General features: G+C 44.4%; 1 protein-coding gene across 1 annotated transcript in view; it reads left to right on the top strand.

Annotated features, from left to right (window-relative positions):
• Positions 1-14,972, top strand: part of LOC139264304 (collagen alpha-6(VI) chain-like) — a 266,694-nt gene that overhangs the window by 43,957 nt on the left and 207,765 nt on the right. Inside the window, exons 9-12 of the mRNA XM_070880548.1 lie at positions 2,909-2,987; positions 10,493-10,638; positions 10,890-10,982; positions 11,107-11,160. Of these exons, the coding sequence (XP_070736649.1) occupies positions 2,909-2,987; positions 10,493-10,638; positions 10,890-10,982; positions 11,107-11,160 (372 nt within the window). The remainder of the gene's footprint in view (positions 1-2,908; positions 2,988-10,492; positions 10,639-10,889; positions 10,983-11,106; positions 11,161-14,972) is intronic.

The following is a 14,972-nucleotide window of genomic DNA, read 5'->3' as shown; positions in this document are numbered from 1 at the left end:
TGTTCCACAAGGATCAGTGTCTGGACCACCGTTATTCATAAATTACATTCATGATTTGGACTTTGGAACAAGTAACTCAATATCAAAATACATATGTGTGTGTATATATATATATATATATATATATTATGTATGATCCTTAGAAGAACGGATCATGCCAGACATGGGCAGACAGCTAATGTTGTTCCTATAAACCTGGGAACTATAGACCAGTCAGCTTAACGTCAGTGGTAGGAAGGATAATGGAATCTATACTAAAAGAAGTGATAGAAGAGCATCTAGAGACTGAAAATATAACAACAAATAGTCAGCATGAATTACAAAAGGCTAGTCATGCTTAACTAACCTGATAGAATTCAAGAGATAACAGAAAGAGTAGACAAGGGCAGTGCAGTAGATGTCATATGCTTGAATTTGCAAAAGGCCGTCAATAAGGTATCATGTTAAACGTTAGGGCATGTGGAGTTGGGACAAATAGCTGAAGGGATAGCAAATTGGCTAAAAAATAGAAAGCAGAAAGTAGGGGTAAAGAGTAGTTATTCAGATTGGAGGAAGTTAGAAAGCAGTGGATCCATGCTAGGACCACTATTGCTCATAATTTGGATTAATGATTTGGACTTAAGAACTTGTAATTCAATATCAAAATTTACAGATGATATCAAACTGAGGGGTATAGCTAACATTGAAGAAAAATGCAACATAATACAAGAAGTATTAGAAAACTTGCAGACTGGAAAGTTAAGTGGCAAATGAACTTTACCATAGATAAATGAAAGGTGATGCACTTCATTAGGAAAAATAGAAACATCGCTGCACTTTAGAAAATAAGAAACTGGGGTAGAAGAGCAAAAGGTTCTAAGGATACTGGTGAACAAATCATTAAATGCAGCTTTGTAGGTCAGCAAAGCAATTAAAATGCTACTAAAGCAATGGGATTCATTTCTAGGGGTATAGAATTCAAAAGTAGCAAAGTTATGTTAAACTTGTATAGCACCCTGGACAGGCCGCAGTTAAGAGTACTTTGCACAGTTCTGGTCTCCATACTATGGCCCCAAGTTTCCACATGATTTGCTCCTGATTTTTAGGAGCAACTGGTGGAGAACGGAGTATATTAGAAATCGCAATTCTCCACATTTAAGTTTTCTGCAGTTCTAGTCATGTAGAACAGTTTCACTTTTGAACAGAAGTTCTTTTTCAAAAGGGGCCTGTCCGGCCACTGACGCCTGATTTGAAAGTTTCTACAGTGAAAACGTACTCTAAACTAACTTAGAATGGAGCAAGTGAAGATTTTTGTCGGCCTGAAAAAACCTTGTCGACACATTAAAAAATCAGGCGCAGGTTACAAATTAGGCGTCCGGAACGAGGTGGGGGTGGGGAGGGAAGTCATTACATTCCACAATAAGTCCTTAGTTATACTTATACAAATATTATACAAATAAATCCAACCTGAATAAAAATTTATAAGCAAAGAAAAGATTAAATAAACCATGTTCCTACCTGTGTGAAAGTGCTTCAGGCAAGCCTTTCAGGCAGGGAGAAGGCTGCAGGAAGCCTCACAAGTTGAGGCAGCCGTTCCCGACGGCAGGAGGGGGGGAGGCAGTGAGGGCCCGACCGACGGCAGCAGCCGTTCCTGACGGCAGGGTAGGGGAGGCAGTGAGGGCCCGACTGACGGCAGCAGCCGTTCCCGACGGCAGCGGGGGGGAGGCAGTGAGGGCCCGACCGACGGCAGCGGAGAGGAGGCAGGGAGAAGGCTGCAGGAAGCCTCACAAGTTGAGGCAGCCATTCCCGACGGCGGGGGGGGGGGGGGGGGAGGCCCCCCTGCCGTCGGTCGGGCCCGTCGGGAAACGGCTGCCTCAACTTCTGAGGCTTCCTGCAGCCTTCTCACTGCTGCAAGAAGCCTCAGTGCTGATCATGGAAGGGCAATGTGGCTTTATTAAAAAATTTTAAAAATTGAACAGCTACAAAGAACTACAAAATTGGCTGAGTGCCAATGTTTCCTTCACACTGCACGTGCGCGAATGCTCCAACGCGCACGCGCAGGGTTGCCGGCACGAAAAAAACTCATATAAATGGTACCCGCCCCCTCCTACTTACAAAATCGGCGCGAGTGGTAGGCTCCGCCCCCTGGGCGCCGCGCCAAGCTGACATCGAGCTGCAAAGCGCGCGAGAATAGCGCGTTTTTTTTCAGGCGCCGTTTTCGGCGTGAAAAACGGGCGCCCAGCTCGGAGGGGCACCTGTTTTGCCGCGTGTGGAAACTTAGGGCCTATAAATGGGACATTGAAGCACTGGAGAAAGGCAAACAACGGATAGCACCAGAACTGAGAGACTACAGCTATCGGGAAAGATTGAACAGGTTGGGCTCTTTTCTTTAGAAAAGAGAAGACTTAGAGGTGACATGATAGAAGTCTTTAAAATTATAAATGGGTTCGACAAGTGAGATGTGGAGAGATGTTTCCACTTGTGAGAGAATCCAAAACTAGGGGCCATATATACAATGTATTTATTAATAAATCCAATGGGGAAATAAGGAGAAATATCTTTAAGCAGAGTGGTTAAAATGTGGCACTTGCTACCACAGGAAATGTTGAGGCAAATAGCTTAGATGCTTTCAAAGGAAACAAGACGAGTACATGAGAGAAAAAGAAATATAAAGATATACCGAAAGGCTAAGATGAGATAGATAGAATAGGAGGAGACTTGTTTGGAGTATAAACACCAGCACAGACTGGAGTGGCCGAATGGCCTGTCTCTGTGCTGTATATTCTATGTAAGTATCTCGAGTTACCAATAATACTATTACAGCCAATGGAGATAAAAACTTACTTTTTCTCTGTTCCTTTGGAAGTCTGGTTATTTTAAATGTAAATTAGCAACAATGACCATCTCTTTAATTACAATCTCTTTATAGGTGATACTATTATTCACAGACGGATTGGATGACACCCTAAAGAGACTTAAACAAAACTCAGAAGAAATCAACGATGCTGGTATGTGCATTTTCATTTAGATCTAGACCTCTCGTTGGTAAAATTAGACCTTTGAGAAGAACCTATGAAGGCTGAATTTTTAATTACATTGGTATTCTTTGGAACACACACATAATTCCAAAAATGGAAAGGCTCAGAGTTTTGCTCAACCATAATGCAGATGGGTGCATAGGTCAGAACGACTATTTGCAGTTCCTGCAACTTTTTCGCCATTGATTTTAATTGCTAGGAAATCAGGAGTGGTGTGAATTCAGCTCAATGATTTCTCCACCCATTTTTCCAATCTGCATTCCGAACAAGTGAGATCTAGTGCCAGGAGTGTAGTCTCATAGTTTCAAGGCCAGAGTCTGAGTTGCAATGGATTAATCTGTAGTCTGGAGAACTGAACTGTTCCTTGCCAAAAATATTATGGGAAAAATTGGTGTAAGTACAAAACAGTAAAATTATCAACAGGATAAATCTCAGTGCTCTGGAAGTAAAGTTGATATTACAGTTATAGGTCACCTAACAACATGCTTTTGACTCTAGCTTAGAAATTCCTCAGGAGTGTAATGGAGTAGATTTTGGACTCGGTGGAACTGCCTGCTTCACCTTGCCTGTATCCCTACCCTGCTTTTTAAATATTTTGGGCAGGTACCAATGGAGTATTTATGGCACCAATGGGTGCCCACTTCACATCAACAGAGGAATTCTACTATTGCCACAGCATAGATGAGCCATGGTCCCAGACTAACTTTCAAGAAAATCTTGTATGTTGGTTTCCCTACTGTGACTAATTGCTCTCTGATTGGTTGATAGCAATTGCTTCAGTTAAAGGGGAGAGCTGCTGCGAACTCTGCAGCCACTTCAGTGGCAAACACTGGGCCACCAGGGAAGGCTTCGGCCAGGCTAGCGGCTTGGCATCCAAGAGGGGGTGCCAGGCTGCCTGTTGGCAGCTCGGCCGAACCTGGGGACATAATTGTCGGCCCGACCTGGTAGTCGGCTGACAAAAAACAATAACATGGCGGCCGCGGCAGTACATCCTCCCCTTTAAGGGCAGCCATGCACTGACAGCAAAAACTGTTGGGGGCACCAGCCGGTGGCGGGACTGCTCCTGCGGGGCAATTTCGGGTAAGGGTCAATTTCGCAAGGGGTTTCCTGCCAGACGGTAGGAGGTTGGCGCGATTCTGTTCCAAAGTGAAACTGTTCTACCTGACTAGAACTGCAGAAAAAGAAATGTGGAGAATTGCGATTTCTAAGATAGTCCGTTCTCCACCAGTTGCTCCTAAAAATATGGTGCAAATCATGTGGAAGCTTGGGCCCAAAATTTCTTAATCTCATACCATTCTGTAACAACTGCTGGAAGGTACAGGTGAGCACCCAGTGTTAGTTGTCCGACATGTTCCTTCCCTCCTGCTGGGGAAGTGCTTGCACTTGGTTCAACTTTCGCAGATAACTAGGCCAAGTTTAAGAACTTTCCATGTTAGGAAGCATTATGACATTAATGTACTGAGCTACAGTGTACCTATCCCAGACTGATTTAACATTTTTCTCACAAACATCCAAAATGAATGATGTGTCACATTGTTTTGAAAGAATATTTGCAAAGCTATTTATAATTCACTGCAATGTGATGCATGGAGTAGGAGAAACACAAAACAGGAATTCAGATAACAGTTCACATCATACAAGCATCTGGCACAGTCAGAATCAAGTTGAACCTCCCACTATATCTGTCTTTCTCCATCTAACAACCATTAATCTGTCCTGCCAAACATGGGAGCTGTGTGACAAGGCAGCACATGTACAGAAAACCTGAGTCCCTGTGGCTCATGGAGTGACCTTGGAGCAGTACAGGCATTTTAAACTTGTGCTGATTTTTGTTTGTAAATGTGGTGAAGTGAACAGTAGTTCTAAGTATCTTTAGAATCATACAGCATAGAAGGGGGTCATTCAGCCCATTGTGACTGTGCTGGCTCTTTGTAAAAGCTTCAGGTTAGTCCCACTCCCCTGCTCTTCTCGCATAACCCTGTAAATTTTTCCTTTTCAAGGATATATCCAATTACATTTTGAAAGTTACTATTGAATCTGCTTCAACCATCCTTGCAGACAGAGCATTCCAGGTCATAGCAACTTGTGTAAAATAAAATTCTCATCTCCCCTAGCTCTTTTACCAATTATCTTAAATCTGTGTCCTCTGGTTACTGACCCTCCTGTCAATGGAAACCGTTTCTCCTGATCTACTCTATCAAAATTCCTCATCATTTTGAACACCTCAATTAAATCTCCCCATAACCTTCTCTGCTCTAAGGATAACCATCCCAACTTCTGTAGTCTCTCCATACAATTGAAGTCCCTCATCCCTGGTACCATTCTGATAAATCTCCTCTGCACCCTCTCCGAGGCCTTGACATCCTTAAGTGTGGTGCCCGGAATTGGACACAGCTGAGGCCTAGCCAGTGATTTATAAAGGTTTACCATTACACTGTTTTTGTACTCTATCGGGAGAATTTTGGGTTAGCTGCAACTTCTGTTAGTGCCTCCGGACTTCTCGCCTGGGGCGTGGCACCACTACCAACTCTCACAAAATTTAATGGGAGTTAGCGTCGGCACTAACCTGTAGTGCCTCGCTCCTGCTGGTAGCACCCTGGGCCCTGCGCCGGCGATGACAACATCATCACCGTGCGCAGCGACCAGTTTTCGGCTCAGAGTGAAAGTTCGGTAGTGCCCCGTGAGGCTGCCGCGGAACATGTCCGTGCCAGCTTCGCAGGTTGCGTATCGGGCTTCAGTCCGCTCGTGGGGCGAAAATTAAAGGGGCGGTGCAGTGCTGACATTTTTTTAAATGGTCGACTTGCCGGCCTGGCCCTCTTCAAATCGCGGAGTCTGTGCCGCGATGTTGCAGCCCGGACACCACTTCTGTGGCAGGCTGCTGCCACGGCACCCCACTCCCCAGTGGTGTGGTGGCGGCCCCTTCTCCCCAATGCAGAGCCCACAGCGTGCCCTGTGCTCCAGCCTCTCCACGTAGTGCTGGTGATTCACAATTCACAAGTGAACACAAGCAGACGCTGGTGGCAGGGACAGCTGTGGAGAGTCTGCATCGATGAGGGAACGGGGGGCACAATACTCTCCAAGTACTGCTCAGCTGGACAGAGAGGCTGAACCTGGGGAGCCATGGTTGAAAAGGAGAATGATAGAGATACAGCAGCAACTTTGCGAGCTACTGCCAGACGTGCCATACACATTCTCCACAATAGCAGAGAGAATGGAGAAGTCCAGCTCCAACAGTAGTGGATTGGTATCGCAGGTAATTGCAAGAATGTCTGCCATGGGGTGAGTGACTGCCTCCATGAAGCTTCAAGCACGGCTCTCAAATAAGTCTATGCAGGCCATGATCACGACCATGCAGAAGATATAGAAACATAGAAAATAGGTGCAGGAGTCGGCCATTCAGCCCTTCGAGCCTGCACCACCATTCAATAAGATCATGGCTGATCATTCCTTCAGTACCCCTTTCCTGCTTTCTCTCCATACCCCTTGATCCCTTTAGCTGTAAGGGCCATATCTAACTCCCTCTTGAATATATCCAATGAACTGGCATCAACAACTCTCTGCGGTAGGGAATTCCACAGGTTAACAACTCTCTGAGTGAAGAAGTTTCTCCTCATCTCAGTCCTAAACAGCCTGCCCCTTATCCTAAGACTGTGTCCCCTGGTTTTGGACTTCCCCAACATTGGGAACATTCTTCCTGCATCTAGCCTGTCCAGTTCAGTCAGAAACTTATATGTTTCTATGAGATCCCCTCTCATCCTTCTAAACTCCAGTGTAGAAAGGCCCAGTTGATCCAGTCTCTCCTCATATGTCAGTCCAGCCATCCCTGGATTCAGTCTGGTGAACCTTTGCTGCACTCCCTCAATAGTAAGAACGTCTTTCCTCAGATTAGGAGACGAAAACTGAACACAATATTCCAGGTGGGGCCTCATCAAGACCCTGTGCAACTGCAGCAAGACGTCCCTGCTCCTATATTCAAATCCCCTTGCTATGAAGGCCAACATACCATTTGCCTTCTTCACTGCCTGCTGTACCTGCATGCCAACTTTCAATGACACCTTAAACAGGATGGTCTATACCTTATCCGTGACCTTACAACACATCACAGATCTGCACCAAGCTGCTCTCCAGCAGAGCAGTAGAAGTGATGTGGCACCGGCCCAGGAGAGGGATGATGGTGAAAGGAGACATGGAAGTGGGAACTCCTCTCAAAGCGCTCCCACTTTTCACCCATTGCCCCCTCCTCAGCTAGTACCCAACATGCTGTCTTGTCTGCCGATGGCCGAGTCTGCCCCTGCATAAATGCAGGTGAAGCAGTCCTTGGCGGGGCCCTCTAGGCTCCAAAACCTAAACAGATCATAGGCCAACAGCATCTCAGCATTCAGAGCAGGGTTCTGAGCAGCCAGCCTCTACCTCTTCTGAAGCCACAGGGGATGCACCACACAAAAGTGGAAGGAAGTACAAGGGAATGCTATTGTAATTCACCAAGAGTATACACCTGGGTGTTTGACAAAATATTATGTTAAGTTTCCTTTTTTCATAATGGCACATAAAATTTAAGGATTTGCAGCACTTGCCCATTTTGCCCATCATTGCATCCTGAGTGCCAACTCTCCCTTTCAGTTGCTTCATAATGAATATCAATACATAATATCAAGACCCATTGGGGGATGCATGCTTGGTTGAAGGACTGTTTTGTGCAAAGGGTGGTGGTGGGAGTGAATTAGATGATTTCATTTTTTTTTTCTCGTGTGAGTCACTTGCTGGACTTTCAAGCTTTTAGGGCATCCCTGGTCTCCCAGCAACAATGTATGTGACTGGTCTGGTGATGGGTGCCCCGCCTTCATATTACTCATTGTCCTGTTCCTTTTTCTTCTCCTCCTCCTCTTCCTCAATGATCTCATCATCAGAAGATGATTGATGAGTGCCTTGGTCATCCTTTACCTCTAATCATCTCTGCTGCGCAATATTGTGCAGGACATAACACACCACTATCATTCTGGACACCCTCGCTGGCGAGTACTGAAAGGTGCTTCCAGACCCATCAAGGCACCTGAAGCGCATTTTCAACATGCCGATGGCTTGCTTGATGGCACACATGGTGGTCATGTTGCTCTCGTTGTAGCGCTCTTGCGCCTTATTTGTGAGGTTCCTTATAGGTGTCATGAGCCAAGTTTGAAGGGATTATCCCTTGCCTCCTACGAGCCAGCCCATAATTCTGTTTTCTGGTACGAAATGGTGTGGAATATTAGACTGTTGTAGTATGAAAGCATCATGATGGCTCCCAGGAAATCTGCTGCACACCTGAATGATCCTCTTCTTGTGTTTGCACACCAGTTGTAAATTGATGGAATGAAATCCCTTGCGGTTGATTAAAACTACTGGTTCATCTGGTGATCCTCAGATTGACATGCATGTGCAATCCATGGCACCTGTACCTGTGGGAAGCCAGTCGGAGAGGCAAATCTGACTGTCCTCTCATTCTGGCTATTACCATCTCAGGGGAAGTTGACCTGGCAAACAACCCATCCGTGACCTGCCATACACATTTATGTGCAGCTGACTGAGACCCTTGAGACACACAGGAATGAACCAGAGGCAAAAAATTGTGGGCAGTGGTTACTTTCACAGTAACGGGCAATGCGTGGCTACCAGGTCCAGCAGGGAGCAGCTATTCTTGAAGGAAGCTGCAGATGTGTGCAACCACTTGCCATGCCAATCTGAGCATGCGAAATACTGCTCTTCAATTAGGTCAAAGAAACTGAGCCTCTGTCTGTAGACCCTCTCACATAGGTAATGCCTTCTACAACCTCGGCCCCTCTGTTACTCTCGAGTCTGCTGTTCTTCATTCTGTTCTCCTCTCAGCTGTTCTCCACTCTGATCACCAGATCTGTGTTGTGCATCTCTATGCACCTGCAGATCCCACCACATCATGATGTTGCTGCCGTGGATGGTGATTGTCTCCATCATCCAATGTCCTATCGAAAACATCCATGGCGGACCAAATTCTGAAGTTGTTCATTTGAAAGCGTCCGAACTTCTGAAACACATCTGTGAACACAAGAACTCTCTGCAAAACATTTGCAAGAGGGAGCTGAGAAAGCAGGTGAGGGCAGTGAGCCTTTATTCATATCAGGCAATCAGAACTTTAAACATTCCCATGAAGTGCCATTCATCTCGCCTCCGTTTCACTGAAGGGTTTCCTGATCCCTAGGAAACCCATGCTGGAGGCATTAAATTCAACATTTATTTAAACAGGTCTCATTAGCATGTGATAATGATCAACTTGCATGTGATAACAATTGACCCGCCTCTGGCAAGCGAGTTACTTGCACACAGCCAAACGTGCCTCCATTAAAACTGAAAGTGGGCGAGTTGGAATCAGATTTGAGAATTTAAACATTTTTACCTTCCCAACCTTGTGGACTAAAATTCACCCGTGACCTAGAATTGCACCGGAATGAATAGGCACAAGGCCCACAAGATATTGGGCCATGGACTCATATGCCTCAGACTGGCAAGCTGCGCACACCTGCTGGGCGTCCCAAGACAACGCGCCATTGAAGAACATTGAATTTTGGGCAGCTGTGTTGCCAGCAGGTCAGGTAGACTTTGAGAGAAGGGGCAATCAAGAGATAGGACGACCGTGAAGGGGCGATAGAGAGAGTCAGATGACTGGGAGGGGGATGGCTGGGAAAAGGGGTGGGTGGAGGAGGCGATCAGGAGGGGTGCGAGCTGTGGTCAGCAACGACCCATCATTTTAATGTGGAGCTAGCAGGAACACTCTTCCATATCCTGACTCCACATTCAGGTAAGTTATTTTTACAACAAACCTTTCTGATGGTAGCCTACAGTGTCGCTTAAAGACTGCTGGTTAGGCTGCATGACAACTTGGATTTCCTGAATGTAGCACTTTCCTGAATGGTTCAGCGGTGGGAAGAGAACCAATTGGAATGTCAGCGAGTGGGGGGCCAGGAAAGGAAGTTTGTTGGTCAGCAGCTCAGTGAGAATGGGGCCAACTGAGCAAGAGGAAGATCTCATGGACAAGGTGAACTCAGAGAAAATGCTTCAAACTTTTTTGGCAGGGGTAGGGGTGGGGCAGAGGGTGAGGCTACAGAAGCTGAATTTTCACTAGCATATGTAGGCACATTGCCGGAAAAAAAATTACATGATCATGAGACAGTTTATACTGTGAAATGGCTAGTTGAATTCTATTTTTTACTTTTAGATTAGATTAGATCTAAAAGATTAGATTATTCCTTGTCACTCTGCAAGAAAGATTTCTAATTCTCATTCATCTGTCTCAGAAGATTTATATGTTATTATTCCTTAATTTCTATTCAGGGCAACTGCTACACTGTATTTCATAATGCCACTTGATATATCTGCCTCCCTCGCTGCCATCCAGTCAGAATCTTCAATATCACTCAGTTATCTATAGTAATGTGTAATAATAAATGGTAATTTTATAATTACAGGAGTCCATGCACTCATCACTGTGGCTCTGGAAGGTGCTGTGAATGTTGATGAGATTCCTCACATTGAGTTTGGAAGAGGATCTGGATATAAACAACAGCTGTCAATTGAAATGGAGGATATAGGAAGTGCTTTGCTTCAACAAATAGTAAGTGACCCTAAGAAAAGCAAGACAGGGTTGTTCAATATTCTGTTGGTTTCTTTAATGATATGGTATTTGAAACAGTTTGATTATTTTATTGGTAATTGATCCTCATATCGATTCATCAAATGGGTAATTTACTCTGATGAAAAATTTGCTGTTCAGTGACTTGAGTACATTTAGCAACACATGTAATGAATTTTGTCTGAATTAGCATCATATTAAACAATATTAAAATTGGAATGTTTTGTTTTCAGAGTGCCGTTATGGAAACCAAATGTTGTAATGTCCTTTGCACGTGCCTGGGAGAACCAGGTGTGATTGGTTTGCAAGGAAGCAAAGGGCAGAAGGTAAATGAATAATCTATTTGCACTTTTAATAGTTTCTTGATACAAATTACTCATTGGGGTTTGGAAAGAAAAGTACTATGCCTTTTATATTAATTACCTAATAGACATGTTGATGTTATTTCAGGGATCTCCGGGTGCAAAGGGATTTCAAGGCTACCCAGGAGAAGAAGGAGGACCAGTAAGTTGGTACTTTTAACAGATTCTTGTAGAAAATTGTCACCTGCCCTCTTTTACATGATATGAAGTGCAGCTGCTTCTCTTTGTTCCTCAGCTCAGTGGCATTTACCAGGCAGAAGATTAAAGAGAGCTTTGAGTCACACACAGGCACAGAAGAGAAGCCAATGCAAGGACCTCATATCACTGGATAGCTTAAATTCTTACTTTCTGAACTGTGGACTGCTTCTCAAATTTAGGTTAAATTTCACTTCGAGTCGATTTTAACTTCTGGGCAGCCGACCAATGGAGTGTGCCAACAGGTGAGCTGCAGGCACCAAATGGGCGACCGGATGCAGCTCGCTAGGTGCAGGCCTGTGAATATCTGCGGCCTTGTGGCTGCTGACCCAGCATCATAGTAAGTCCAGGGTAGGAAGGTGTCATGATAATGGAGGTGGGGGAAGCCCGGTGCGGCAGAGCCCCAGATTATTTTCGTAGTGTTTTTCCTGGATCAAAACAATAATTTAAAACTTACTTCCCAAGGTGTCTTTAGCGCTGTCGTCCGTGAAACTGGTCAGAGAGTGCATTGACCAGTTTGCTCCGACCAGTTTTTCCTAAAATAGCAATTGTGTTTCAATGTACATCATAGAACCCCGACTTATATATTACAAGGGACTGACCGCCTAAATAGGCGGGCACTTAGATTGCCCAGTGGTTGGCCCTTCTGAAAGTGGCAGCAGGCTGACTGTTGACAATAACAAGGAGGTAAGTCTATTTGAGGTCACCAATGCAGATTAAAATCGATTCCTGTTTCTCCAAACTCTAGTTCACACGGCACTGATTTATTTTCCTTTACAAAAGGGGACTTAAAAGGGTGAAATTGGTCTTGGATGGTAGTACAAAATGGGTGATAGCACATCAGACACTAGTTATACTCCCTGCCCTCATTTCCTTTAATTCAATGGAAAGGAAAGAGTATGGTTTTAGTGTGAGTAGCTGATCCATCAGTGCCCATTTTTTGTCCCCGAAGATAATAGACTCTAGGTTGAATTTGTAGATTAGTTTGGTGTCTCTGATGAAATTTACACAAGGTTCTTGAGAGTTGAAATTGCTGTTAAAGAGCGAGCCCATACCATCAATGTCCTATATAGTCAAATAGCTGTAAAGACCTAATCAAACATTCCTTCAAATTATTATGTCTGTTTTAAAAATGTATATATTTATATATAACAGTAAGTCCTGATGGTATTAAGCGGTCCAACATCGAGAAGTAAATTATCTTGATATTCCAGGGGTTGTACTGGGGCTGATTCATATCACCTACACACAACAAATTCCAGCTGTTGATATTTATATATGTAGACAATGCTAGGACACAGGGCGATTGTTACACTATTGCCTAAGTTTGCATTTCTCTCCCGCTAGGTACAAATAACAAACAGCAAGAGATAGTTGTTAATGTATTCTAGACAAGCCAGGAGACATAGGGCCGAGATATCTTATGTTGTAATGATATCTAATATGGAAACATAGAAATTTACAGCACAGAAGGAGGCCATTTCGGCCCATCGTGTCCGCCCAGGCCGACATATGCAAAGAAAATAAATTAGGAAAGTGAGATTATAAAAGATTTAGCTCTCTCCTTCTGTCTGTATTACAGTCTACTGCTGATCGTTGTCATTTTTTGTGCTAAAAGCAATTGAATCATTCATTAATTTGAATTAGACAATATACATAATGCAGCAAAGTCCAAAATTATTGTACAAAACAATTTGAATTAAAAGATAATTTGAATTAAGCAACCTTGCATTCAGAGAAGTAGACGATACGCAAAATCTATGACCCAGTTTGGAAGTTTCCATTATCACTGCTTGAATCAATACATCATAAAACGGTATAAATGATCTTATTAACATATACAAATATTTATGTCAGAACCATAATGTGACCACTGACTGAATTATTCTGAAATGAAAACAGGTTTTTGTATATAATACAATTGACTCTTTGACCCCACAAATGTAACCCAGCTGCTTTTTGTCTGGACTGACAATGAGTTATGAAATGCTGAAATCCAGTTGTTGCTGGTCAGTGGAGTGCTAGAAACAGACTTTCACAAAAACTCAATGATATGCTCTGTGTACTGTAGCATGTGGTTTTTATATTTTTTATCTTAGTTTATGTAAAGTCAAGTTTCAGGGACAAATGATGATTCAATGTCCTTCATGTTGTTAATTGTATCCTCTTGTCTGACTAATGCTTTACCATGATGAAAATATGCTTTTAACTGTTTCCTGTTTACTCAGCTTGCTCCAACCTCTACCATTTGGTTGAATGCAACTGCTTTTATTTTTCCTCTTTGATGCCAAACTACCTCCAAATGTCTGCTCTGCAATAGTCAAACGCAGCTGCAAATGTGGATTCCACAACTGAAGTCATTTTTTAAATTTTCGTTCCTGGGATGTAGGCGTTGCTGGCAAAGCCAGCATTTATTGCACATCCCTAATTGTCCTTGAGAAGGTGCTGGTGATCCACCTTGTTGAGCCGCTGCAGTCTGTATGGTGAAGGAACTCCAATAGTGCTGTTAGAGAGGGAGTACCAGGATTTTGACCCAGCGATATATTTCCAAGTCAGGATGGTGTGTGACTTGGAGGGAAACTTGGAGGTGATGGTGTTCCCATGCAGCTGCTGCCCTTGTCCTTCTCGGTGGTAGAGATCGTGGGTTTGGGAGGTGCTGTTGAAGAAGCCATGTGACTTGCTGCAGTGCATCTTGTAGATGGTACACATTGCACCCATGGTATGCTGGTGATGGAGGGAGTGAATGTTTAAGGTGTTAGATGGGGGCCAGTCAAACGGACTGCTTTGTCCTGGATGGTGTTGACCATCTTGAGTTTTGTTGGAGCTGCACTCATCCAGGCAAGTGGAGAGTATTCCATCACACTCCTGACTTGTGCCTTGTAGATGGAGGAAAGGCTTTAGGGAGTCAGTAGGTGAGATACTCACCACAGAATACCCAGCCTCTGACCTGCTCTTGTAGCCACAGTATTTATGTGGCTGGTCCAGTTAGGCTTCTGGTCAATGGTGACCCCCCAAGATGTTGATGTTCGGGGATTCGACAATGATAATGCCGTTGAATGTCAAGGGGTGATGCTTAGACGCACTCGTGTTGGAGATAGTCATTGCCTGGCACTAGTGTGGCGCGAATGTTACTTGTCACTTATCAGCCCAAGCTTGAATGTCATCCACGTCTGGCTGCATTCGGACATAGACTGCTTCATTATCCGAGGAGAACTGAACACTGTGCAATCATCAGCAAACCTCTGACCTTTTGATGGCGGGTCGGTCATTGATGAAGCAGCTGAAGATGGTTGTGCCTAGGACATTGCCCTAAGGAACTCCTGCAGTGAAGTCCTGGGGTTGAGTTGATTGGCCACCAACAACCATAACCATCTTCCTTCATGCTGGGTATGACTCCAGCCAGTGGAGAGTCTTTCCCCTGATTTCCATTGACTTCAATTTTACTAGGGCTCCTTGATGCCACACTCAGTCAAATTATCCATATCATAGGCAGTCCCTTGGAATTGAGGAAGACTTGCTTCCACTTCTAAAGTGAGTTCTTTGGTGGCTGAACAGTCCAGTACGAGAGCCACAGACTCTGTCACAGGTGGGACAGATAGTCGTTGAGGGAAGGGGTGGGTGGGACTGGTTTTTTGCACGCTCTTTTCGCTGCCTACCCTTGATTTCTGCACGCTCTCAGTGTTGAGACTCGAGGTGCTCAGCGTCCTCCCGGATGCACTTCCTCCACTTAGGGCGGTCTTGGGCTAGGGACTTCCAGGT

Source organism: Pristiophorus japonicus, chromosome 5 (genome assembly GCF_044704955.1).
Source record: "Pristiophorus japonicus isolate sPriJap1 chromosome 5, sPriJap1.hap1, whole genome shotgun sequence".
Taxonomy (NCBI): domain Eukaryota; kingdom Metazoa; phylum Chordata; class Chondrichthyes; family Pristiophoridae; genus Pristiophorus; species Pristiophorus japonicus.
This window is presented reverse-complemented; position numbering and strand designations above follow the sequence as displayed.